General features: G+C 41.5%; 1 protein-coding gene across 1 annotated transcript in view; it reads right to left on the bottom strand.

The window, feature by feature from the left end:
* Positions 1 to 4139: 4139 nt before the first annotated feature.
* bahcc1b (BAH domain and coiled-coil containing 1b) overlaps positions 4140 to 27758 on the bottom strand; it is a 141424-nt gene continuing 117805 nt past the window's right edge. The window contains 8 exon segments of the mRNA XM_042342592.1: positions 4140 to 7905; positions 9417 to 9653; positions 10615 to 11460; positions 11462 to 11748; positions 15131 to 15298; positions 16753 to 16884; positions 25449 to 25557; positions 27207 to 27282. Of these exon segments, the coding sequence (XP_042198526.1) occupies positions 7699 to 7905; positions 9417 to 9653; positions 10615 to 11460; positions 11462 to 11748; positions 15131 to 15298; positions 16753 to 16884; positions 25449 to 25557; positions 27207 to 27282 (2062 nt within the window). The 3' untranslated portion in view covers positions 4140 to 7698.

Genomic DNA, 27758 nt, shown 5'->3' with positions numbered 1-27758 from the left:
GGAATAAATCCTATTATCCTGCCACTAAATTCCCTCCAGCAACCCAATATCCTAAGATCAGCATTGTGCTTAAGTCAGGTTAGCTACATTTCTCACGGACACAAATACTGTTCGAGACTTACCACTTCTCTCTTAGTTAAAGCAAGGGATCAATACAGAGTGACTGCAGCAAAGGTCAGAGGCAGTAACAGTTATTTTAATGGTTAACCAACAGTGATAAATTTTAATCAAGTGTGGTTTCAGCTCTTTAATCAACCATAAGTTGTTGCACCTGTACAAGTTTATATCATCCACTGGGTCCCTGAGCCACCCATGCTAATAACTGCAAAAATTCACAACCAATGCAGTCTCTATTGGAGCGATCCAGTGACAGTGTTATAATAACTAAAGATATAAATGCATGTTTTGATATAAGAAGTGATCTCTACGCATTTGTCCATTTCTCTCCTGACAACTTTCAGCGTTTCAAAAACTCCAGGAAGCATCTCCATTAGTTAGAGGTTGAAACTGTCACAGGCCCTAGCAAGAGAAAATGCAATCAAATAGAAATGCTTTATGACAGATCAAATCCGTGTTCAATTTTACCGTAAAGTATTTTAATCAAATACATCTCCGCATAATGAGCTAGGAAATAAAGGCATATGGTAATGCCCCCAGTGAACTCCCAAATTGTAAGGTCATTTTGTGGTCAAAGGATAAGGGTTGGTACAATATTCACCATGTTCTGCAATGGGAGACAGAAGAATCCTTTGTTTTCATGATCAAAGATCTCGTGATCTGTTTTTGGTGCTGAACTAGCTCTGCAGTGGGCACGGCTGGAACCAAACAGATGAAGATCTTAGCTGCAAAACACCATCTTTGGTCCCAATAATATGTAACATTTGATTGCAAAATAGCCAACCTGTCCTAAATTCCTGAAGCGACTGGAAAATGTGAAGGCTCTCGTGCACATGACTGGGATACGCAGACAACATTCTGCCTCGCTGCTCGATTGACTTGTAAGGAAAATTAGGGGAGATCAGCACACACCACCTTTGCTTGTGGATAGACAGGGTACCCGGCTGCAGGAATTGTGTCTTGAATGTGTTTGAATTGAAGGAGCCGAACCAGCAATGCTTTACTGTTGCACTCAGTGAAAATCTCATCTGCGAAAGGACTTCTACAGGTAGAGCTCACTCCAGTTGGGAAAGTGAGTGTACAGATCATGTACACCCCAAGGAGTTCCTGGACTTGAGCTTAGACTGCATGCTGCTTGATCATAGTTACTGGATATACTCTATTTGCTGCACTTCTCTGTGCAGTGAGGCAATGCTGCTTACTAATAATGATCAAGAGACATGTTACTTGAAGACCGACCACAAGACCTGGTAGGTTGAGGATTCTGTGGTCACCTTCAGTCACTGCTTACACAACTCTTATTCCTCTTGGTACCTACTACATGTTTAGCAGGAGACATGAATTTGCAATCTCCTGGGATTCCTCTGGTGCAGGTTTCGAAACGCCAGACCAAATTACTGGAGTTGAAAATTGGCTTTCAAATCCCATTCAGCAGTGCAGGAGTCAGATCAAAAACAACTGTCTGCGGGACTGTTGATGAGTCATTGTTTAGACAAGAATACTATGACCAACCCGTTACCCCCACACCAATCTGTCTCATGCTTTCCAATTTGCCAAATCTCTACTAGACTCAACAGTTGTGCAGAGCAGATAGTCACAGAGTTGGTTGGCAGTCTTCAGTCAGCACTAGATTTATATTGGAATAATACTTCTTAGCAGGGCATCGCAGCAAATTGCCTGCTACACACATATATATATTCCACAAATATACATTTATTTACCATACACAGCGGTTGGTTTCCTGTGTAGAGCTTTGAGTTGAGGTGTTCTACGAAATGCAAGGTTATTATCGCGCAAGGTACATTTTGAATGTGCAATCAAGGCAAAGCAGAGGCGAAGTACAGTGCGACAACAACTTGCATTTATATAGCATCTGTCATGAAGGATAACATCTCGGAGAGCTTCACAAAGAAAGGGTTGACACTGAGCAAGGGAGAGGGGAAGCGAGATGAGGGAGGTGACCATAGACATGGTCAAAAAGATAGGTTTAGGTGGATTTAAAGACTGTTAGAGGAATGGGGGAAGACAGCGGTAGAGTTGCAGAGGTTAGTAAAACAATGCAGTAAATCAAATCAAATAAATAATAATCTCTGCATTTTATGTAGTGCCTTTTACATTGGGTGGCCATTTCAAAGTGCTTCACAGGATTCACTGTGAAGTGCAGTGACTTGTGGATTTTGTAAATGAATGCGGCAGCCAAATTGTGCACAGCAATGATCGACAAACAGCTGTGAAGTGAATGCCTGATTGTATCTGGGGGATTGTTGGCCGGGACGCTGGGAGAAGCTCTCTTCTCTTAAAGAATTGTGCCATGGGATCTTTCACATCCACCTGAACAGGCAGACAGGACTTTGGTTTCATGCCTCATCTGAAGGACGACACCTCCAACAATGTAGGGTTTCCCCCGACACTGCACTGGAGGGTCACCCTGGACTAAGTGCTCTCCAAATGACTGCAGAGGATATTCAGCACACACAGCATCCAAACAATGACACACTTACCAAACATTTTTTAAAATATTTATTCAGAAGCAAAGTTATCTATAAAAATCTTAATACTAAAATGCTTTTACATAGAGATCGTGTCCATAAAACTTATTTTTTTTTAGTGTTTACACAAAAAAACCAAGACCATGTTCATACTTTACACATTTACAATAGTTTTTTTTACTACATTTAAACACTTTTTTTTAGAATAACAGTTCCTTCCATTTCAACAAAAAAAACTCAAAACGAAACAAAAAAAATTTAAAAAAAAAAAAAAATCGACAGGCATAAAAAAACATCTCCTGGGCTTTCAGTTCAAAATATTTTAATATCTAGTAAATAACTCTGTAATATTGTAGTTTTTAATGTATAACTTTTTTTTCTTAAACTTCTCCTAACCACTTGTAGGATTAAAACACTATTGAGCAAAGTCTCAGACGGTCCTGCGTCTCACTTGCCCATTATTTCTTACGATGCATCACAATTCCAGTCTCCAGAAGCCGCCAATTCATGAACAACAACAACAAAAAAAGGAGGAAAAACAATGCGAAAACCCAGCCCACAGTGAGGAAGTATTGCACTCGTGTCACTGGACTGAACAAGTAAGTAACAAAACGTCCTAACAGATTGATCCAATGAGGACATCACATCAAGTACCATTTTGGAGCACAGCTGGACCTTACTATTGGAGGAGAGAGGGTTGCATCCACATTATTCTTCGTTAATCAACCCCTCATCCCCCTCCGCCTCTCCCTCCTACCCCCGTCTTTGTTTTAATTTAGATACAAGGCCACACTCATCAAACCCTTCAATAAAGAGCTGGGTCCTCTCGGTTAAGCTGGGTCCCTGTTATACTCTGTACCTCAAAAAAAGACATCGCTATCAGGAATTTCAGTGGGTTTACAAGTTTGAGATTGCAGTATGCCTTAGCAAGCAATGTGAGTCTACATACAGCTTGGTGGTCAATCCAGAGCCAGCAATGATGTAGCCCATCTCCATATGTACGGTTAATTGTTTTTAAAGCCAGTTAATGCAATGATGAGGCACATTCAGAAGGGTCTCAACCGTCTTTGCTGTGAAAAATTTGCGGCGATCTTAGTACTTTACATTCACCTGTGACGACATCGTTTTGATCGTGTGATTTTTAAAAAAAAAGAAAATCAATCATCAATCAATCAATGTTTGGCTTGGAAGCCAAGAAATTCCAGACAACACTGCTTCTTTAAAACCACTGAGCTGGGGTTGTGGGACAACAATAATTTCACCTAAGGATATTATACATCTTAAAATTTAAACAATCGGTCATTTGTTCTTCAAATAAAAAAAGTTAACTCTCTCCATTCAGTATTTTCCATAAGACCCCAAAGCATCAAAAAACTGTATAAAACTTGGTTCTCTTAACCTTCCGACGCCTGCTATGGAACCACTCAGTCTGCTTTGACCCACTGAAAACACAGGGTGTGACATTGTGAGACCTCACTGCACCAGGCCACACGTTAAAAATACACAGTCGTCAGTGTGAAAACGGTTTGGACGTCGAAAAGTTTTTCTGACTACACAAAAGCAAACTGCAATCGATCGGTGAACACATTTTTTTTTGACATGCAAACAGGCAAATGGAAATAATCCTTCTGGAGGGGCAGTTATATTTATGCAAAACCACATGAGGTGTCACGACTAAGCTAATGTTTTATTCTTGAAATCCACGGTACCTACATGTCTGTCTCTCCACGCTGGTGCTCAGACTAAAGCATTAAAAACATTAGAAAAAAAAATCCCGAAGAACTGAGATGCAACAGTTATATACTGTGTGTGTATATATTTTTATATATATATATATACATATAAAAAGAACTTTTACAACATATTAGTGTTTGAAAGGCAACAAAATATTACATTGATAACCTGTCAGGCAGTATCAAAACATTAACTCAAAGTTTTAAACAACTTTTGTAAACTGTGGTTGTGATTTTCTTATATAAGGAGACAGAATCCCTTTTATGATAACCAGGCAGGTTGTACTTTACAAACTCGCTGAAAAGCTTACCAACAAGTAGCGGGAGTCAAACCGCTTTTCAATCATTCTACTACACTGAGATGCGTCCTGATCACCCAGCACCATCACAATGCGTGGCAACGTGAACATGAAGCTGTTCCAACCACTGCTCCATCTCCTGCACCAACAGAATGTCAGCCTTGCATTGAGATGCTCTGGGTTTTGTTCACTCTGCGTAACAAACTAAGTGGAGGCCACTGAAGAGGATACAAGTAGCACCTTTCTGAGTTCAGGACTACTAATGCCTTGCTAAGTGATTGTGTTGCTTCCCTGGAAAACCATTGTGGCATCTCATAAAACATACAAGGGCATTTTGCCTTTCCTAGAGATAGGCAGGATGTGAATACTCCACCAGTACAGAGGGAGTACACTGTTTGTCCCAGGATTAAGTCTCCACAGGCATACAGGAGTGACAGTCTTGTGTAATTCTATGTTCCGCAGGACCTCTGTGGACATCCCTATTCCATTTTCTATCACTGTTCAATTTAGTGATGGAATATCAAATGGTATTCCATTGACCAGCTTTATCACTGCCAACTCATGTGATGATGGCATGTTTTTTGCCTTCTTAGGAGTTAACGATGGATTAATGATCTGAGCACTCCACTGTGCATTTACAAGATCTATCGTAATGCCCTCACAAATCTCTGACACACCAACGGAAGCTTTCCTGCAATCAACTACGGTTGTAACACCCTAAAATCCAGCATTTTCCCCCCTTTTCCTGAATGTAATCGGAAGAAGAAACGTAACAAAAGAGGACCCTCGCACAGATGGAACGTGCTCTTTCAGTTTGGCAAACTCGAAAAACAACCTTTTAAAAAAAATTACAAATAATAAATCACATTGAGGCAACAAGGCTTTCAAGAAAAACTCACTTCCTCATGCTGATTGTCCTATACGTAGGTCGATCTCTTTCTCGCTAAGCCAGTAATGGTGAATCCTGCTTTACGTTAGGTTTGTTTTCAAAAAGCCCAATCACTTTTGACTTTTCCTGCTCACTCTAATAGGACCAACTGTAGCTCTATGTCCATAATGCAAGGTGCTCGTCAGAAGTAGCTGTTTTTTTTTAAATGTTGGGAGGCAGCCATTCTGAAATAGGCCGATCACTTTAAATAGATATGACGCTTCCAGAAACCTGGCCCTATCAGGATCAACCACAATCCTTGGGTGTTGCATTAGAAAATAAGTTGCCTTCAATGTTTACCGAAGGCTGCCTAGCGCACTGGCTTGCATCCCAATACTTCTGGTCCTCATGTGAGGTATTCCATAGAGGTTTATGAAAAATAAGCATGTTGATATACCTATATACCTATACCTATTCTATTGCCTTAAAATGTAGTCGAGGGAGATACTTCTCTGCCATCTTTATTGGGTTGTCCTTCAGTAAGCATTTGCTTTGTTGCCTACAGTGTATGCCATCAGCACAGTCACAGCTGAACAGCTTACGTCAGAGAAGAGTAGCTTGGTCTATTAAAGAGCCAGCATCCTTTGATTTTGTTGGCCTTCTGAAGTTGATGAATTAAAACGTACGGCTGCAAGGATCAAACAGACTGGTGTTCAAATTAATCCTGCGTTATTTTCCAGTTTACCCACACAATCAGACATTATGAGCTGCCATCACTTCCAGCTACAAACTATATGATATAATTGATAAATCACTTGCTGGATGGTTGTTTACAGAAAAATTCAATGCCTCGGGAGATCATTACAACCCACTTAACACAAAGTCTCATGGGTTACATGTGCTGTGTAAAGTCACTGCGTTTTTTTTAAATGACAAACCAAAACACACTATTATTCATCCTCCATTTCTTCCGGTAAGTATCATCCCCATTGTTTTCAGGACCGAGAACTTAATGTATGTGTTACGAGCGGATTTGCTCTAAATTTCCAACCCCGTTAATTTCTGTGAGACTTGCAGTTGTACTGAGCATTGAAAGTTTCAGTGGATTGTCGACATTGATCAATAAAAGGGAGACTGCCTCTTTAACATTTGTGCAACATGGAGGGAACTGTTCCCTACATGTATATGGAATTGAATCCAATTTTCAGTGATAGGGATCGTAACTTTCTTTGCCCACGACTAAAAAATAATGAACTGTTTTATCCAACAGAAAGAGCGAATGAAACTCACTCTCAATAACTGTTCACTTAAGAGGTTAGTATTAATAGGACTGAATGACGCAACAAACTGCTTTGTGGCTTCTTTCAGAAAACAGTCTTCTTAAAAGACAAATCTCTTTTTTTTTTACTTTCTTCTTCAGAAGTTCCAGCTAACAAACACGGTCTCAGCTGAGCTGAGTAATGCAGTGCATTATAAAAAANTCCTGGGTTTTTACAAAACTCTCCAGGAAACAAAGTAACAACAACAACAAAAGAAAAACACATTAGACCTGATTCTGCTTTGCAAAGCTGAAAGCAGACAGAGGTACTGGGAGTGTATGGCTTGTATGATGCTTGCTTTTCCTTTCTCCAGTCGACACGCACACACCCACACATACGTACACACACACACTGAAATAAATTCCATGCTGTATGACCCATGGTCGAAACCCAATCTGATCAAGGTCTAGTTCCCATGTGTCCATTCCAGCTTTCTTGATTTTTTTTTTGAGGCCCAGCTCTCACATCTCACAAAATCCTAACTCCTCTTTATTCTTTGAGGCCTACTTGTCTCATGTGCAAATTCAGCCTGGTCGACCCATTGATGCTTAGAAGTTCCAGCCTGTTGATGCCCCAAGGATTCCACTTTGGTAAATCCAGTATTACTGATCCTTGAAGGCTTAGTCCTCATTGTGTTTCCAAAAAATCTTTCTGCTCGACCCCTGGAGGCCTCGCTGCCGTGATTCCAGGATTGCGTACTTGAGCTTCGAGTTACTAGAGAGCATAATTCCAGATCCAGTCCATCTTGCATCATCAGAAAAGTTCATTAGGTTAGTTATTTTTGTTTCTAAACAGAGTAGTTACTCAGTCCCTGTTAGTGTGGTGCAAATCCAGGCTTTATATTAATTTATACATTTAAGTGTTTCTTTTTTTTTAACAGAGACTGGGTACTCCATCTGCATTAAGAATCCTGCCTATTGTAGGGTCGTAGGTTCCTGCCAGGTAATAAAGGTCTTGACTGTCCTGGTATTTCTTGGTTTTTATCATTTGTTCGTACTGCTCCAGGTTGACCACCTGGCACTTGTGGGAGATGGTTTGCACGTCGTTTTCATCTTCGTGGCAAGATTGGTACAAAGCTCTCTGGAAATGGCAATATAAAAAAATACATTAGAATAGAGGTTTTGTTGGTGTTGCTGGTCTTACATGTTGGTAATTGGCAACTTTTAAAGTTTCTTTGCACAGTGTTATGTATTAACTTCAAACTGTTAATGCAGTATTTCATTAGATCCCATTATTAATACAAGAGACACCATTCAATAGCAATTCCAAATGACCACAGTGATATCTAAGGCACTGTGGGATTGCCTTTAAACAGGATACAGTTGGGTTGATACTTCACTGTTCAAAGAATCATACAGCACAGAAGGAGGCCATTCGGCCCATCGTGACTATGCCAGCTCTTTGAAAATAGCTACTCAAATCAATCCCACTCCCCCGTGCTCTCCCCATAGCCCTGCAAACTTGTCCTCCCCAAATAATGATCTACTTCTCTCTTAAAATTTGTTATCGAATCGGCTTCCACCACCCTTTCGAGCAATGCATTACAGTTGACTGCTGAGTCAAAGCCGCACATAATAGCACCCTGAGTGATACCAGCAAATGATAAGATATAGGCACTGTATAGTTGCTTTTGTCAACACATTTGCTTATGAAATCTGTTAAGAAATACCATCAATTAGTCTCCATATGCCTTGGCCTCAATCTCAGAGGAGGACCCCTTTTGCAACCATTTGGTTCGTCCAGTTTTCCAACCCAAAATATACAGTCAATTCCCTTTAAAGTATATTCCATGAAGCGCTTTGAGACGTCTCAAAGACGTGATAAGGCCCTATATCAAATGCACAGATTATTATTATATTATTATTATAAACCATTGTGGCTTTTATAAGGATGGTCATCATCATTGGACAAGACCAGCTAAAACACATATGATCCTTGAAGGTTCCAGAGAAAGACCTTTCAGCTCATCATTCTGACTGGATTCAAACCCAGAGTTAAGCAAACAGTTTGCTAGTTTGCTACAGCACTGAACGTTCCTCTTTGCCTGTGTTTCTTTTTAAAAAATAAACTTAATTTGAATGTTAAAATAAACAAAACATTGCTGAATTTTGAGCTGTGGCTAGAAAAGCTATTTGGCTTGATTTACAAAGTTGATCTTAAACGTGCATAGTAAAAACACATCCTTAGCTTTTATTTTAACCTTCATACCCACAGTTTTCACAAACAGCACGCACATTTTTCCTGACATAAGACCTCAAGTTAAACAAGAATTTTTTTTAAAGCTTACTTAAAAAGGGGGATCTTTAGTAAACTGCAATGTTAAAAACTCTGAATTTATAATTTTAGATCACATTTTGATCAAATGCAATTTGATTATTATTTATAATGATAAATATTTATAAATTATTTATAATAATAAAGTTTATAATAATAAAATCAAATTCTGTGACGTGCTTTGAGACGTCTCAACGGACGTGATAAGGCGCTATAGCAAATGCAAGGCTTATATATTATAACAACAGGCTCAATAAATTGCCAGAGTTTCAAAGGTAAATCCAATAATTATGTCCATCAATGGAAGTGCTTCTCACCTTGCCATCATTGGATTTCTTGCCCAGTTTTGTCTCTTCGGGATGGTAGAACCATTTCACTTTCACTACCATGTTGCTTCCCCAAGATTCCCACATGCTTTCTATCCGACCAATGTACGGCAGGTTTGGGCGTCCGACAGAGAGGAACACAGCACAGTCTCCCACACAAATGGTCTCTTTCCCTCTCACAATGGCTTTATAGTAAAGTTTCTTTGCTTTTCCTTTCATACCTCGCCTCTGTAAATAAAACAGGTCTTAAAATAAGTCCCACAGAGCTGATAATAAACTCCCGTTTTCTCAGAGAAGTCCCTTTAGAAATTACAGCCTTCTGGATTGTACCCCACACAAATTCGAAGCTTGGCATCAAGCTAACCATGACTTCGTAATGTATCTAATCTTTCCTCCTACTCTTTTCAATGTGTTGGTCCATCAATTTCAGCCTTGGCCCTTACCTTAGGTTTCTCATGAAAATAAACAATGGATAAGACGAGGTGATGAATTTCAGAAGAGTTATTAACTGAGCGGTGAGGCATCACAGCCAAGTTGCAATCTCTTAACATCTATATAGATGGATTTTCTCGTAGAGGTCTTTGGACCAGAAGCATAAGTCCTGCCTAATTCCCTCTACTCTGTCCAATGAAGCTAACACTGACTATAGGATCTTCTCTGCAGCCCCAGCTGAAATGAATCAATTCTGAGTAGACCAGACCACTTGCATTTTTGAAAAGGACAATTAACAAAGGTGCCATAGTATAAATGCATAAGGAGCTTGACATATAATCAAATGGATTTAAGTCCCATGGAATATCGCTATAATGTATTTGCCTCAGTTGGGTAAGTTTCGTCAATTGGTTACAAAGCTTCTCAATGGACTACAAGACAAGAAGAGAGGCAATCTATCATACGGGGAGGGCAACATAAATTAAAGGCTGGATCGGTGTAGTTCAACCCACTTAAATAGATTTGCCAAAGGAGCAGCTATGACTCTGGATACACCAGACATGTCCCTTCCCTCCTGCCAGGGAGAGATAGAGAATGTCTTCCTTTCATGGTGTGGTGGTGTCAAATGCACAACCCGGGGACTCAAGCCAAGCTACACAATTCCACATGTTATATATGGCACCTCATTGTATTTGGGGACAAGAAAGGTTGGCATCAGCATGAGAAACATATGGAATAAATATCATAGAAACTGTACCTGAGTTGGTTTGCCAGACCATTTCCAGAGCTGTCGTGCTGGCAGAAAGGAAGAGATTTTTGGACGATTTTCCACAGATGGTAATCTTTGCCTCTTTGCCAGCTCCTTGGCCTTTTGAAGACTCAATTCCTCCTGTCTCTTTAGCTTGGCTTTATTAGTAGGCATCACAGACTTCGCTGAGAAAGAGTGCGGTGACATTTTTGTCTCTGTTTGTAATGGCTCAGAGGGCGCCAGCATTGCAGGCACAGGGTGGGTCATACAAGTTTGAAGCAAGAGCGTTGAGTCATCGTCAGAGCTGTAGGATGAGTCGTCGTTGTCTGACGAACACAAGCTGGATGTGGAGGTAGAACCAGATGTTGAAGAGGATGAAGATGCAGATGATGATGAAGAGACGGACAACCTGGACATATATCTAGACGTGACGCTGTCTCGTAAGTTCCCATTTTCATCCTCGTCGTCCATATCAGAGTAGGAACTATGACTGTCACTGTCACAATCCATGCGGAAGTCTGACTGACCGGTGTACTCGGTCATGGCTAATCTGAGTGGAAGGTTTTGAAGCTGAGCATGTTTTCCTTTCAGAAGGTCTACCCTCCCCTTCCTGTCTTTACTGACCAACACCGACTGCGAATAGCCAGTGTTGAGTTTGACTCCAAACTCCTTCTCGCTCATCAGTAAGGCTTTTCCGTTTTTTGTTTTTGGAGACATCACCCCCTCGTGATCTAATTTGACAAGGAATTCCATTCCTGATTTTTTCCTCCCACCTTTGGGTGCCAACATGTCCAGCTTTTCCACCTTTCTGGACTTCAATGGCTTAGGATTTGCTGCCAGACTTGGGCTGCCACCAAAAGGCTCCAAAGGTGTTGGCAATGCTGCTGAAAGAGTCAACCTCAAACCCACTGCTGAACACAGGCCGAGGAAGACCATGCATAGGAAGGAATCTCTCCTTAACCTTCATCCTCCTTGTGCTTCCGTTTAACTGAAAGAGGTTTTCTAAAATAGCCGTGTTCTTATTCAAGGCCTTTTTCTTTGTCTGGGCAATCCCAGGCCAGTTTATTAGTGCATCTGTCTTCTTACCGAGCACATGTCCCGCTCTCAACAAAGTCGATACCTCTGAATTTAAAACTCCTTTTCCTTCGGAAAAAGAAAAGGACAATGAACATCCTTGTCTTGTTTTGTTTGACAATGAAAACATTTTTACAAAAGCTTATGAGTCATTCCTTTACATGGATTAAGGTACCACAGCGATAGACGATGATACTTTTTTNCATGTAAAGCACAGTTAGTGTATCATAATACATCGGTAATCCTTACAGTGAAATACCATTAATCCTGTTATTATTCCTAAAGGTTTTAAAGATTGTTTTTCCTGTTAAACAAGCTTTGTTAACATAAGTCTTCTCAACCCACTTCATCCTGAACTACTTCAATAGTTGTAGACGGTGATATTGTAAAGAAGGTAATATTACAAAATGTTAAACGATGTTCAATTAGCTAAGAGGCTGTCAATTTGTACTCTGGATTCTTGTCCAATGCCCAGAGCATTTGATTTCGGAGTCCTGTAGCTCAGTGGTTAGAGCACTTGCTTTGCAAGCGAGAGACCTGAGTTCAATTCCAGGGCGAAACCTTGGACAAGTTTCCTTACTCCACACACCTAATAATAATCCCTCCAAAACCAAAAATAAAATTAGTCATTTTCAATCTACGACTGTTTATGGGACATTGCTGTGCGCAATTGGCTGCCGCGTTCGCCCACAAATATACAGCCAATTCACTTTACAGTGTGTTCTGTGAAGCGCTTTGGGACGTCCTCCCGATGTGAAAAGCGCTATATCAAATGCAAGGATTATTATTATTATTTCAGGTAGTGGAAAAGCAAAGGTCCTTTCCAATAGAGTAATAAATAAACACATTAGCCAGCAGCATTAAATACTCTGTGAAAAAGAAGTGTAGCCTGAAAAATTAACCTTACTCTCTGGTTTGAGCACTTAGATGTTATCCCGCCTGTTCCAAGGGAGAGAACATCTAAGCGCTCAAACAAGGTACCAAATACGGTTGTATATATTGTGTCACTGATGAATGGGATGCCAACTGGAGACCACCCCATCCTGAGGTGTGTTTCTGCCCTGCTTCTTTGGAGGCAACAAAATAACAGAGCACCACCCCTCCACCACCTCGAGATCTGGCTGAAGGAAGAAGCCAGCAGATTGGTGTTCGCAATCCTTTGTAGTAATAATAATAATAATAATAATAATAATAATCCTTGCATTTGATGTAACACACTTTGTTGAAATGTCTCAAAGCGATTCACAGAATATATTGTAAAGTGTATTGACTGGGTATTTTGTGTGGGCGAAGCATCATTGTACACACCTTCCCTAACCAGTAAGCAAATCAGAAACTACAATCAGAATTGTTGGCTTTTCAAACTGCACATGTGATTGACTTATTTCCTTGCTACGAGTGCTATGGATTCTGGCCTACAATGTGAATGGGGGTAATACGCAGCACCAACAGCATCGGGGAACTGCAGTGGAACTTCTGTAAACGCTGCTTGAGACAACCAATTACAAGGATAGTGCTCTCTGAACAACAACAACAACAAGATTACATTTGTACAGCGCCTTTCACGCCGGGAGGATGTCCCGAGGCACTATACAAAACACTTCTAAATAGCAGCACCTGGTCCAGAACCAGAAACATACCAGCTCTCAGAGTTCAGATTAAACCTCTTTAATCTATAAAGTGCTACATCAAATGCAAGGATTATTAGTGCTAAGGCTACACGCACTATTGGATGTTTGTTATCGGTCATTAGCACAGCAGGTGGATGAACTGGAGGGAGCCTCGACAATTACAATGGGATTTCAACATTGTGGTAATATAGAAATCTAGTCATGTAGTGGACACACTTGAAGGCCACAATTGCTAGCTATGGGCATACACATATGATGCCAATGCATAACAGTTTCTATTCCGACCTTCTGTCATTCCAATACTATTTGGAACGAAAGTTTCCTTTTAGCCTCTCAGCCCCGAGGCTCTGGAACTCCATCCCCCAGTGCCTTCGCCGCTTCCTCCCTTTCCTCCTTCAAGGCCGGTCTCAAAACCTTTCTCTTTGACCGTGCCTTCAGCTCCCCTCTCGACTCTCTTCCCCCTCCGCGCTCCCTCCCTTCCCTCCCCTCACCCTGACCATTTCCCCCCTCCTCTCTCCCTCCCTTCCCTCCCCTCACCCTGACCATTTCCCCCCTGCTCGGGTCATGACCCAACTGTGCAGCGCCTTGGGACGTCCTCCTGACGTGAAAGGCGCTTTATAAATGGAATCTTGTTGTTGTTGTTGTTGTATTGCAGACTCATGTAAATTGATGCGAAATAGTCAAAACTATACTTCCACTTGTGTTTGCTCCTCAGCTAATTCTGCTTAGTGTTTATACTACTATGACTGTTTGAATTTACTTTATCTGTTTTGGGACGGAACCTGTGTTTAAGAGTGAGCCATCCAACCATATGTCTTTTATAGGCACTACAGCTACCTAGTCTTTGTAGTCTCAGCCTGGTTGCCAAGAAAAGGGAGGGTCGTTCCCTTCTGCTGTATATTCAAGCCAACTATCTTTACAGCCTTGAATTAATTTGCATTTATTGCAGTTGTTTGACTTCTAAAATAGTCAAAATATATACAGTGAGTCATATTTAGTTTCAGCAGAGCAGTCAGTATACACTGGACCCTGTCTGCTGTCCTGGCCACTGCATCACATCCACTGCCAAAAAGATTTGTTATTTCCTTCAACAAGAAATCTCTGTAAAGTCTGTTTTCCTACTTGATTCCTATTCACCGCAGGAACATCGGATCATTTCCTGGTCCTTGTTTACATTTCACTAGGACTATCATTATCTGTTTTTTTTTTACTTGATGTAATAATTATTTTTTTCAAAAAAAACTCAAGAGAAAGCCAAACTTCTGTAACTTCCAACGCACATTTGGTCAATTGCTCTTCTCTACTGGAAGAGCAGCCTTTTTGCCAAACTAAGTCTTACCTTCCCTGGTGGATTGTTCACAAAGGAGAGTAACAGATAGTAACATTATGGGGCTTTGTGGATGGTGACTTATTAGTGTTGTAATAACCTTAATTGATGGTAAGGAATCAAACACAAACATCTGAATGAGCTTGATTGACACATTATTATTATTATTTCATAATGTTATTATAACTAGTTTTACTGAACAAACCTGCAGGAGTCTCGGTTATACTGTACACTGACCACTTTAAATGTACTATTTTAGTTATCTGGAATATAGTTTGCTTATAAACAACATAGGGGAACACACAAGCATGCAGTCAATTTACCAATATTTGTTAATAGACCAGCCGTGACACAGATCTTTACGTTGTGTAGTTTGTAAAGTAGATCTGATAAGCAAGTCACTTCCATTTACGTGAAATTTTGTGCAGTGCGATTGCTTTATTGATACAAATACTGGCAAATAATGACTGTATCTTGTCTAAGATAAACTCACCAGCTTTTCCTTTTACTGAAGTCTTTCTCCCAAGGGTTTTGTTCAATTGCAGGGAATGTTGTCGAACCGGACGGAAACTGCTTTCCGCACTTTCCTGCTTCTCATTGCAGAATCTCCTGATCCGTCGCCTCCCATTCGATACCAGCAGAGCGGGAGAAGGTTCTGTACCTGTTACAATACCCACAGAGCAAACGGTTGATTTTTGCTTTTAGCATTGGTACGCTTTCCACCCATCACCCAGCTCTAAAAGCGTAGGCTGAAATTTAGCCTCATGCAAAAAGAATCAAAGTTTCCTTTTTTCCGTTATACATACCCCAAATATTACCACCCTCACTCATATTACCGCCAAAGATTAAGCTGTGCCTTTTATAATAATAATAATCCTTGCATTTGATATAGCGCCTTATCATGTCTTCGAGACGTCTCAAAGCGCTTCACAGAATATATTGTAAAGTGGAGTGACTGTGTATTTTGTGGGCACAATGCGGCAGCCAATTGCGCGCAGCAGTGTCCTGCACACAGTCGTGGATTTACTATTAGCGCAAATGAGTTTTTAACACTGTCACTGATTTAAGTCTTAAATGTTTCAACAATTTTTTTTATTAAACCGCTGTTACTAGTTCCCTAGCGAGACGTAAACAGCTTGCATGCGTGCCAAACCTCCAAATAATGCAGCAAGTAATGCCTAAAACTTTAGCGCAATACCTGCTATCAAGAACAATGGGAACGGGAAAAATAATTGGCTCACCGGGGAGTGGCAAATAGAGGTGATCGTTCACACAGACCAAGTGGCTGCATAATTCCCTCACTCGCTTGGGGTGCTGTGAATTATGGGCCTTTCACACTTGTGATGTGTGGAGTCTCCTGCACGTGCATATTTTTAGCGTTGGAATTGTTTTTCCCTCTTTCCCCCAAGTTAATTTACTTGGTGCGTAATTCGGAGCGTCAGAATTTAGTTTCATTTCTCTCTTTGATAAGATACGGTGAAAATAATCTGCACTAATAATGAAATATATTGTTACATTTAGGGGTGAAAAGACAACGGAGGGGAAACTCAAGTAAGGCTGATCAGAGAACTTAAATAAGGCTGATCTCCGACCAGACTGTTTTGTTTTATTTTTGCAGTCGGTCTTTATATCTCTTTTTTTAAAAAAATCAAGGTTTGATGAAGTGTTACCCCCAAAATAATATTCAGACAAATTAACAGAATCCACAAATAAATGAGCAATGTATAGAGATAAAGAAATGACTGAATAAGTTAATCAATATTTCTCCTAAAGATTTATTGGCTATTTGAGTGTTATTTTCCTCTGAGTCTGAAAGTATCTTGCGGTCAAATAGATGGGCAATCCTTCAATAAACAAATAAATGGGAATTCTTTGACAATACAATTTATATATATTGCTTTTCACTCTGGGAGGACGTCCTAGGTGCTTAACAATCCTGACTGGGCACCCGAGCTGGGGGTGGGAGCCGAGAGGGATGGGCAGGGAAAAGGTAACGAAAGTGCAGTCAAGGAGATAGATCTTGAGATGCATCTTGAACGAGGTGAGGTAGGGAGCAAGTCGCTAAATTAAAAAATGGGCATTCCATCATTGGTTTGTTTCCCCGATGCTACTCACATTGTATTTTGTATTCCGGTGGAAGGAGCCGGATATTTGATAGTGAAATGCGTCCTACATCCCCATCATCAAACTCCACAGTGACAAAATCATCTCCGCCCTCCTCATCTTCCTCATCACTGGAGCTGTCAGCTGAACATAGTAAGTATAAGAGAGACTGTGGTTAACAAGGGTGATATTGGCAAAAGGCTTGACAACATTAAACTGACATTTAGGTTCATCCAAATAAATAACATATTTTATAGTTAAACAATACAGAGGATATTGAAAACTAATCTGAATGCTAGTCTATAGAAACTATAATGCAGTGTCTATAAGGAATACATTATATTTCTGTTACTAAATTGTATATTTTTGTCCAAATCGCTTTCTTACTTAAATACTGCTACTTCCAAAATACTTTCCTTAGGACATTTCTTCCATGTATTTTACAAATCGGAAGATAACATCCTTGCAAAGATATCTTTGATCAAGTGAAACTAGCAATGGTTCTTCAAGCTAAAATCAGGAGGCATTTTAAGCCTCTCGAGTTCAAACTGAATCTAAAGTAAACTGGATCATAAAGTATCCCCTTAGCTCATCTTTCAGTTTTTTTTAGCAGAGTAGACTGACGGTGCCTGTTGTTGAGTGTCGAGGGATTGATATTTGCCCGGTAGCACAAGCACTAAAGCATCTGCCTCCCAAGCAGATGGTTGAAGGCTCCAGTCTCACTTATCACCATTTGAGCGAGTGAATTTAGTCGGTCTTGTTTATGCCACGAGATGAAGTGTTACACGACAATGGGATGCTTGTCTCGGGGCGGGAAGGAGAGATCTGACACGTTAAGATTTCCCACAGGCAAGGAGTGCCAGCCACAGATGTCCGCAAAAGCAGGCTGGCTGCCACAGTGAAACGGAGGAGTATAGGCATGATAAAAAAAGTCACAAAGCCGTTAAAAGTAATAATAATGATCCTTGCAATTGAAAGAGCTCATTATCACGCCGTTCAGATGTCTTGAAACGCTTCACAGGATGTACTGTAAAGTGAATTGACTATAATTTGTGGACAAACAAAAGCCCTGAGGCCAATGTTTCAAAATTTAAGATCGTGAAGAAGTTTTAAAATATTCTTAAGAAATTATGTCTTCACTTGAAAGCCTCTTATTCTGAAGCTTTTCCCTTTGTAAAATAGCTTCAGATCCTTCCTGCACTTTCCTCCATTTTAAGACAACGGTCTCGAGGATAAGGCCATGAGTGCACTTCCGAGCTTCTGGCCTCTGTTACACGAGGAAGCAGGTTCAAAGACGGTGCGAATTTCAGAGGACGGCAAATGCTGCTCTTACTTCAGGAAAACGTCCTGAGTCAGAGAGAGTTAATAGCACAACTTCCCAGTAGGCTTTGATAAACGGCATCTGGATCTTGTACTCCCCAGTCACATTCGACCTTGGAGCTCGTCAGTGACGGATATGACCAGTCTGTTTTCATCTCAAACATTCATACCAGAGGCATTTCTCTTCTCTTCACTCCAATATTATCAACATCCATCACCCCTCTCTCAATGTGAGCCGCGGCATCATTTACACAGCTTGCAATATTCAGCATGCTCCACAAATCCATCACCTTAATGGAGTACTAATTCAAATTTAAATGTTTGTGCAGTGGCTGTGGAAGTGGCCTTCGCTAGATAATTATATGATATTGTTTTTTTTTCTGCTGACAATTGTAGCAAAAATCAGACCACTGAGCTCCTCCTTGGTCCTTGATGGAAGTCTGCTAACCAGCTTGCTCTCCAAGCCCCCACCCCACTCCTCAGCCCGCCACTTCACCCTCCCCATTCAACAGCATGTAACATTCATTCACCAGGCACTGCTTTCAGGGGTGAATGAGTCACAGGATTGCCCTGTATCTCAGTAACACTGCATTTTCCTGACCTGGCTACAGGGATGAATTGCTTAAGCCCAACCACAAATGTTGTCTTGTTCAGATCAAGCCTGGGATGTGTTCTGAACCCCTTTCCTTTCCTGTGCTGAGCTGGACTGTGAAATCGGTTTGTGCTCCATTCATTTCATTTAAAACCAAACACAGATTTGCTCCATTCAGTGGTCGAGCCAAAGTCCTTAGCCATTGCTGGCCAATTGGTGTTTCAACCAATGTGTTGCTTGATAACGTTTGCAAATGTTTGCCAGTTTGCAAGTGAGACACAGATACCAACGTTGTGTCGGTGTGGGGAGGGGTGTCCCTTAAATCAAGTGTAAATATGGCTACAGGCATCTCCCTAAAAAAGATTGTGATAACGGTTCATTCACATGAGCCAAAACGGGTTTTCAACAGTTCGCCAGGAGTTGAATCCCTGTCTCTACAGCAGTACTGCACAGTTTAAGCTAAAGATGACAAGCTCCACTGCTGAAAGTGGCCCTGTGTGAGCTGTAGTTGGTCACATGGGACAGTGTTGACATGCAGCCCTTGTAACCAACAGAAGAGCCTCAACATAGCTGCCTGTTGGTTGGGGGAAAGCAAAACACAGTCAGACATAAGAACATAAGAATTAGGAGCAGGAGTAGGCCATTCGGCCCCTCTAGCCTGCCCCGCGTTCAATAAGCTCATGGCTGATCTATTCTAACTCCACCTCCCCACCTTATCCCCATATCCCTTAATCCCTTTATCCACAAGAAATCTATCAATCTCAGTCTTGAATATGTTCAAGGACTGAGCATCTACAGCCCTTTGGGGTAGAGAATTCCATAAGTTCACTACCCTCTGAGTGCAGAAGTTTTTCCTCAACTCAGTGTGAAAGGGCTTACCCCTAATTTTAAGACTGTGGCCCTTGGTTATAGTTTCTCCAACCAGGGGAAAATGTCTCCCACTATCTATTCTGTCGTGCCCTTTAATAATCTTAAAGGTTTCTATAAGATCACCTCTCATTCTTCTATATTCTAGAGAATATAGGCCTAAATTGCTCAACCTATCCTCATAACTCATCTCCCTCATCCCAGGTACCAACCTAGTGAATCTACGTTGTATACCCTCCAAGGCGAGTACATCCTTTCTTAAATAAGGAGACCAAAACTGCACACAATACTCTAGGTGTGGTCTTACCAGGGCCCTATACAGTTCATTGCTGCCTTTATTGTTCGCAGTTCAGACTAGACTGCATTTGGTATGTTTTGAAGGAGAGATCTGAATAAACAGACCTCGTGTTTTTTTGTGTGTGTGTGATTCCTGGAGCCACATTTTTTTGCAAAACAGCTTGATTCAACTCGACATGCTATGCCTCATTCCGCAACAAATCATTGTTGAAGTTAATGAGACCATAATAATACCTTATTGTGCGTGGTTATTAAAATCATTACCAACGTGATTAGAATTATACCACGGGTTGCGTCGGCTTAGATCATGTCATGTGGGGATGGGGAAAGAAACCATCTCTGGTACATCACAAATGGTAACGTAATACCATTTGAAAATGAAATGCTTAAACTGTGGTTCAGTGCCATTGTAATTGGAGGTAGACGTCACGTGGCTGTAAAAGCACAAGGAAACCATCAGTGTATTTTGCTGTACTGCCTGGGGCTCTACCTTTATTGTTAAGAGAACACCTGTAGCATCCAGGAGCAGTCACTGTAAGTAATAAGCTCGTCAGTGCTGTACATGAACCTTGTCAGTGTTGTCTTCTAGAGTAAAAGATTTCTGAGCAATCACCCACCTCGGTCCTCCTCAACACCCAGAGGCTTTTAAATAGCTGCTTGGACTCGGCGAGACTTTGCAACAAAGGAATATTCACGGCAGATTTAGCTCCACTAGTTCCCAGATCTGGCAGCCGTATGTCTCCTCCCACCCCACCCCCCCCCCCAACTCCCCACCCAACCCCACCACACACCCACAAAACTAGGCTGTGTCAGTGACGCCCCCACTGCTCCTCAAAACACAAAACAATCCCCGCAGAAAAGCCCTGAAAAATAATGCAATACAATTTACAATCCTATAACGCTTTTCACGTGGGGGCGTTCGTCTTCGAAGCGCTTGACAACAGCAGCGCCAAAGCTGGGGGTGAGAACCTGGGGGTGGTGGGGGAAGGGGAAGAAAAGATGACCCCGAAAGTTCAATCAAGGAGGTATGTTTTGAGTCGGACCTTGAACGAAGGAGGGAGGGAGGGAAAAATAAAACTGTAAACCTTCCAGTCAAATGTCCGACACTTCTCCTGCCAGTGGTGAAATAACATCCTGGATTCACAGTCTGACCTCTGACAAGCGATACTCTTTCTTTTTCTCTCTTTCACCCCAGAGTATGGTTTTGCTGCTGACTCTCCTGTATTAAATACCAGATCAGATGCCGCTTCCTCTTGTCCCAGGAATATGATATTGATTGTCTCCTAACCATTGTCAGCTATATCTTTTAAGTCTGACTGACGGTGGTTAGATTGACCCAGGCTTAAATTACAGTCCTCTCTCTCAGAACCACAACAAGGGCAAGAAAGCAGGGGTGGTGTTGGCAGGGGGGTGAGGTAGACAAAACCCACAATAATACCACTGTACAAAGGGATACGAGTTGGAGGAAATTATTTAAAAAATAGTCAAGCCAGTTCCAATTCCAACGACGCATCTGGATAATGGATGCCTTATGGAACTAATTCTCCGTTTTCTCACTCACTCGCACAGCTATGCTCATTTGGCTTTCACATTCACTCGCGCTGGTTTCCGATTTTGCTACAAAAGGGGCTCCTGGTGGCAATTCGCTGCAAGATCTTTTGATGAAAAGTGCATTAAAGCTGATGCCAGGAGACAGGTGCTTGGAATTTGAAACCACGCTCTTTTTGTTGGGGATTTGTTTTCCTAGTAATCCCAGGGATGATGGTAAAAACTTGTTTGTTTCAGGCTGCAAGACCAGCACCAGTCAAGGGCAGGCAGGAAGCACTTTTACGCCTTGTTTATACTGGTGGAAACGACGCCAGAGCAGAGGAGAGATGTGGAACTCAAGGCTTGATTTACACTTCCCGCTTCTCATGGGATTGCTGAGAGGCTGGTTGAAAAAAAACGACTAGCAAAAATATCACAGGTAGTAGTTTTTCTACTGTTATTTAGCTTTTCATCAAAAAAGGTCCCTGAAAGTTCTCGGGCAAACTGCCCTAAAAGGTTCAAGTTAAAGTATAATCTGTGAGATGTCTGGAAGACATGATAAGGCGCTATATCAAATGAAAGGATTATTGTTTGTAGTAGCGTTTTGTCATGCGTGCCTAATAAGCCTTGCACTTGATACAACAACAACAAAATGACATTTATAGAGCGCCTTTCACGTCGGGAGGACGTCCCAAAGCGCTGAACAGTCAGTTGTTTGAGCCCTAGCATGGGGAGGGGTGGTGTAGGGGCGAGGGAAAGCAGAGAGGTGGGAGGGAGACCAAAGGCGCGGTTGAAGAGAAATACAGCGTCTTATCGCGTCTTTGGGACGTCTCAAAGCATTTCACGGGACATACTGTAAAATGTATGGTCTATGTATTCTGTATCCAGGTCAAATGGCATACCGGGTTAATATCCCAGCGCCTTGGGACGTCCTCCCGACGTGAAAGGCGCTATACAAATTTAATTTTGTATTGTATCACCTGGGGTGGGCTTGAACATGCAAACAGCTGTGGAGTAACCAAAGAGGAACCTGTATTGTATGGTTCCTCCAGCGACTCTGTGATGAGTGGATCTATCCAGTCAATCTGTCTTTGGGAACGAATGTGACTGACAACAAGATCAACATCCTGAAGGTCACGCGGGAGGGCAACTACAATAATGTGCGTTGCTTCACACATAAAACTAAATCTTGTTGTCACATATGCACTCGACCTTTGTGCAGCACCCCTGCCAATATGCATAGCATTTGCAATTATTTCTACAGCTCAAGACAAGGCGTTGAGTTTTACAGCCTTTGCCATTTGAAGCGTAAGATCCTTAACATTACCTGATACAGAATATAGTGCTAATAATAATCCATGGGTTTGATATAGCGCCTTATCATGTCTTTGAGACGTCTCAAGGTGCTTCACAGATTATACTGTAATTTGACCGTATATTTTGTGGGCGAATATACTGAAACTAAAACTGACACTAAAACTGGCCCAATGTTATTTTCAGAAATCTTCGCTATTACACTAAGCCCATTGGTGATTAACAACAGTACTCAAACATAAATTAAGACTGGTTTATGGTGAGCGGGACAGATTAATCTGAAGATGAACATGTAATGCAACAATGAATTAAGCGTAAATTAACTTTGCTGCTGAAAGTACAAGCTAGTGTTTTGATTTAAAGTGACGAGAGGAACGCGAAGAGTGGTGAGTGGAGAGCAGCAGTTGGTGCCCGCAGTCAGCACCTAACCCTTTCCCCTCACGTAGCAGAAATGGCAGAGTGTCAAGGTTTGCGAATCAATTGCTACATTTATACATAGTTATCATAAGTTTACTGTTCACAAAAAACATTTTCACAGGGTCCAGTTTCAGGCCGCCTTCAAGTTGACATAAGAAGAGGCCCTTCCAAAATATGAACCGACGCACAGTGCAGCACACACAGTTCAGAGCCGGATAGTGCAATGCCATAACTCCCATGGAACTCGCGAAGTGAACTGCGGCAAACCGAAAAAAAAAGACACGCAAGCCTGATCTTAAAAAAAGATTCTGATCCTAACCACCAGCTCGGGTGCAAATCCTTAGCTCAGCGCCTTGGGACGTCCTCCCGACGTGAAAGGCGCTACACAAATGCAATTTGTTGTTGTTGAAATTAACATGATAATCTCGTATCCAAGCCCCCACTCTTTTATTTTATTCCCGAACGTTCTCGTTCTCGTTCTTCACTGTGAGGCTATATCATCCATGCATCTCTTTTGGATTCATTCCAAGCAGTTAAAGTTCAAGCGAGTATTTTTTTGGCGAGCGAAATTTCAGCAAGTTGAAAAAGATTCCGACTTGCCAAACGAGAAGCAACTTTCGAAACATTTCTTTCCCGAGTTGTGCTGCAGATTTGGAATCTCCGGCAGGTCAGAGAGTCCACATGCACAGCAGATGCTGCTATCAATGTATTTCTCCGAGTTGACTGAGCACATCAAATGTTGCAGAAATAAATCAACATGCAGGGCTTCTATGGGGTTAAGATAGATCAACGTCACGTAAAGGCGGCATGTTTAAGATTATGAAAGAATTCGATAAGGTGGATTTAATAAGCTGTTTCTACTTGTTGGTGAGTCCAAAATGAGGGGACGTAAGGATAAGATAGACCAGTAACAGATCTAAAAGGAGTGTAGAAGGAAGTGCTTCACACAGAAGGTGGTGAGAGTGTGGAACTCGCTGCGTGCCTGAATCTTTGGTTGAACAAAATGCATCAACATATTTAAGAGGAAACCCGATGGGTGCATGAGAGAGAAGGGAATAATTGGAGAGGGGATTAAGAAGGGCCCACACTCATCTGAGTACAAACACCAGGAGAATTGCACTCAGGTGTGACTGTGTTCTATTTTCTTAAGAGTTCTACCTCATGCGGAATTTGGCAAATTCTCAAATACAGTCTTCATTGTTTCGAAACATCCAGAACCCAGAAAAGTTTATAATCACGGTCTCAGCCTTCAAGCTGTGTTTCAGCTTCAACTTTAGAAGACTGTATTGAGACATTTTGCCCTGTTCCGGACATTCCAAAACTCTTGTCAGAAAATAAGAGTAAATCGAGACCTGTGTTTTTTTTAAACTCAAGATGTTTTAAATAATCAGTGCAGAAAAAGTATATTCAGTCACTAACCAATTCTGATTAATAGTCTTTGCTGCACTGCTGGAAGCGAATCAATTCAATTGGTGGGAAGCCAAATTTTGTATTTGGCTTGTCGATTTTTTTAAAAACCTTTCATAAAAGTGATTTTTTTCGTATAGTTTCAACGATGACTTAAACAGGGAATTACATTACAGCCATGGCGCCCATTAATGATACACTGGGGCTGCGAATTAATGTCCAGAGCAGCTAACTCACACTGCAGGCTCGGGATGGAAGGTGCTTTATAAATGCTGGTACCTGGGTTCTGAAACCTTTCGCTCAACATTCCACAGGAAATGAATAACTGAGCTACACCGGAAAGTAATGAGATCGCAGAGCGGAACGAGGGAAAGGGGGGGAAAGCTTCGGTAGACAGAGTTTCTAGAAGCACCTCTTTATTTCTGCTGGCGTATCTTAAAACCTTCAATTTCTTCACTCGTACAGTGGAAGAGGCAATGTTAAAGTGTTTCACTGGCTCCCAGCTCAGCAGGGCAATCATCTGCTGGACGGTGCATGGAATGTTTGAGGGTAGAAAGGTACTCGTTTAAGCACCTTCAGTACTTTTGACAGTCAGATGCCCATCCAGTATTGTCAAGCACTTTGAGATGTCCTCCTGACATCAAAGGAAGGGGGGGGGGGGGGAAGCTTAAATTGTATTGCTGCCTGGGTTCCCGAGCTAGACAGAAACAAGAGTCAGGCAATGAACCCCTCCAACCACCCCCATTGAATGAGTCAAGAATTCTACTAAGTTTCCTAGTTATACCCCTTTGACATTTGAAAGTCGCTATGTAGCCCTGGATTACATTAGACATTTGATCCCGATTTTGGCCGGGAAACCAACTTGCTGCGTTGGACAGGGATCATTTTTCTCCTCCCACTGAGCTGGTTTTGGATCATTATATTACACGGTGCACATGAAACTTTTGAGTAAGTATTGGGTACCTACTTTGAATTACAGTTCCTGGGTAAAGACAGCGGGATTTTTGACTCCAATACGCACACACCCTGGTGTCTGGCGGCAGGAACCGTGTTGAAGGCGGTCTGACATCAAGTACCTAACAGAGAACAAAAATACTCTCTGTAAGTAATGGCTTCAAAACACCGAATGCTGAGAAAGGAAATTTAAAACGTATGAAATGCAAAAAACATCAATGACATCTGGATGCTGGAGAAATCTGGAATAAAATGAGATTAAAAAAAGCTGGAAATAAAATAATAATAATAATAATAGTGCTTACATTTGATTTAGCCCTTTCACATTGGGAGGACGTCTCAAACGCTTTGTAGGATATACTGTAAAGTGCTGTGCCTTTGTGTCTTGTAGGCGAATGCGGCAACCAATTTGTGCCTGGCAGTGTCTTACAAACAGCCACAGAAGTGGATGACCAATTTTATCTGGTGGATTGTTAGCCAGGACACCAGGAGAAACTCCCTTCTGTTTATGAATAGGGCGGTAGAACCTTTAATAACAGTGTGTTTAAGGTCACCTTTCCCCTCCCTCTTCCCCGACTCGTTATCAGACTCTACCACCGTGAAGCGCTCCGGGATTCTACTCCATGTGAAGGGCGCTATATAAGTGCAAGTTGTTGTCTTTGGACAGGCAAATGTTGTGAATCCATAGAACGTTGGAAATGTAGAGGCCAGAAGGTGGTCATGAGGCCCGTCATATCTTGCTGGCTCTTTGGAAGTGTGGTAAATCAACATCAACGTCGAATCAGTGTGTCAGCTATATCCCTGATGGTTGTTTTGCTTCTTAGATCAGATATTCAATGACTGCAATCATTTATTTTCAGACATCAAAAGATCCTTAATGAATTAAATGTCCTTCCCTCCACGCCTCAAACAAGCGATTGAAGTCAACCTTGCTGCCAAAACACCAATAGCTCTGAATACTCCAAGTTATGAAAATGAAAATCTTACTGATGTTAAAGGGAGTGGTTAGGATTTAGTAATGAATCCTGCCATCTATACATTAAGATGTCTGTCTACCTCCACCCCCCTAACCCCGTACACCATTTGAAAAAAAACAAGCTTGCAAAGGCAATCGGGCGTGAATCCAAAATACTTTCTAAATGAAAACGTAAGGAGAAACATATTCCAAGATAAAAACACAACTCAATGTTCAAATCGATGGGGAAAAGGCATGTGAGCGTCACTGAATGGACAGACACAATTTGGGTGAAGGGTCTTCTATGTGTTACTGTAAACCTCATATAAGTTGTAACAGTGGGGACCATACATTTAGGATGACTTATGCCAAGTATGAGTTGCAGAACTTATAGGATATTTAACGGGACTTGGGCAGATGTAGGACTTAGGCGATCATACGATTTATACAGACTTATGCAAGTTTCACTGCATAAAGTTCTATGGATCTATATGTTTCAATTCTTCAACCCCTTACCCCCCAATCTGCTAATTTTACTGTTAATGGCATCCTTTGAAATCAGCACTGATCCTCATCCCCTCCACCCCCTCCCCCCAACTCAATCCCTCGCTCCCCCTCATTCCCCGCAGATATTTTCCAATGAAACTGTGGGTTTCTATGGAAGTCTGTATGGGGTGCTGTGCTTTTTGAAGGAGCTGAAAGGAAAATAAACCTAATATCATCTCTAATTATCATTCATAGGAAAGGGAGGCAGACGAGACGAGGTCTGAACTGGCTGCGTTGGGAAGTGGGGCAACAATCGCACATGGAACTCACGGCTTCCTGTAGTAGTTGCTCCAGGGAATAGATTCTTTGCCGATTTCCTCTTTCCCCTTCAATCACAACACTGTAGCTGTAAGAAGCAAAGAAAAGGCCAGTTATTTGTACGAGGTGTGGATGTGTCATAGTCTGCACGGAAACATGAAAGGAATATGTAATTGGACGGGATAGAATAATAGATTGAGGCAGCCCTTTAAGTGCTCTCTTCAGTTGGTGAATACTTTGGGATGTCCTCGTGACGTGAAAAGCGCTGTATAAATGTAGTGTTCAGTGGTCCGAGATGCTACCCTGCGTGAAGGGCAGTGCGTTAATGCAATTTGTTGTTGTTTTACTGAATTATAATCTGGAAGCTAATCTAAAGTCTAAAAGCTAAAGAAAAGATAATATCTTCTGCATATTTTCTTAAACATTGTGTTGCGTGTACGTCTATGTGTAAGTTGGTGGGCAGGGGAGAATTTCAGACAATTTTAAGGGCCATTGGCCAAAGTGTGCATGCGCTAATATTTATGTGACTTCCCCTAACAACAAATTATAACGTTACAGGTTTGC

The sequence above is a fragment of the Callorhinchus milii genome, unplaced genomic scaffold (genome assembly GCF_018977255.1).
Source record: "Callorhinchus milii isolate IMCB2004 unplaced genomic scaffold, IMCB_Cmil_1.0 Scaffold20, whole genome shotgun sequence".
Lineage (NCBI taxonomy): Eukaryota > Metazoa > Chordata > Chondrichthyes > Chimaeriformes > Callorhinchidae > Callorhinchus > Callorhinchus milii.
The sequence above is the reverse complement of the archived record's forward strand: the minus strand, read 5'-3'. Positions and strand labels throughout refer to the sequence as shown.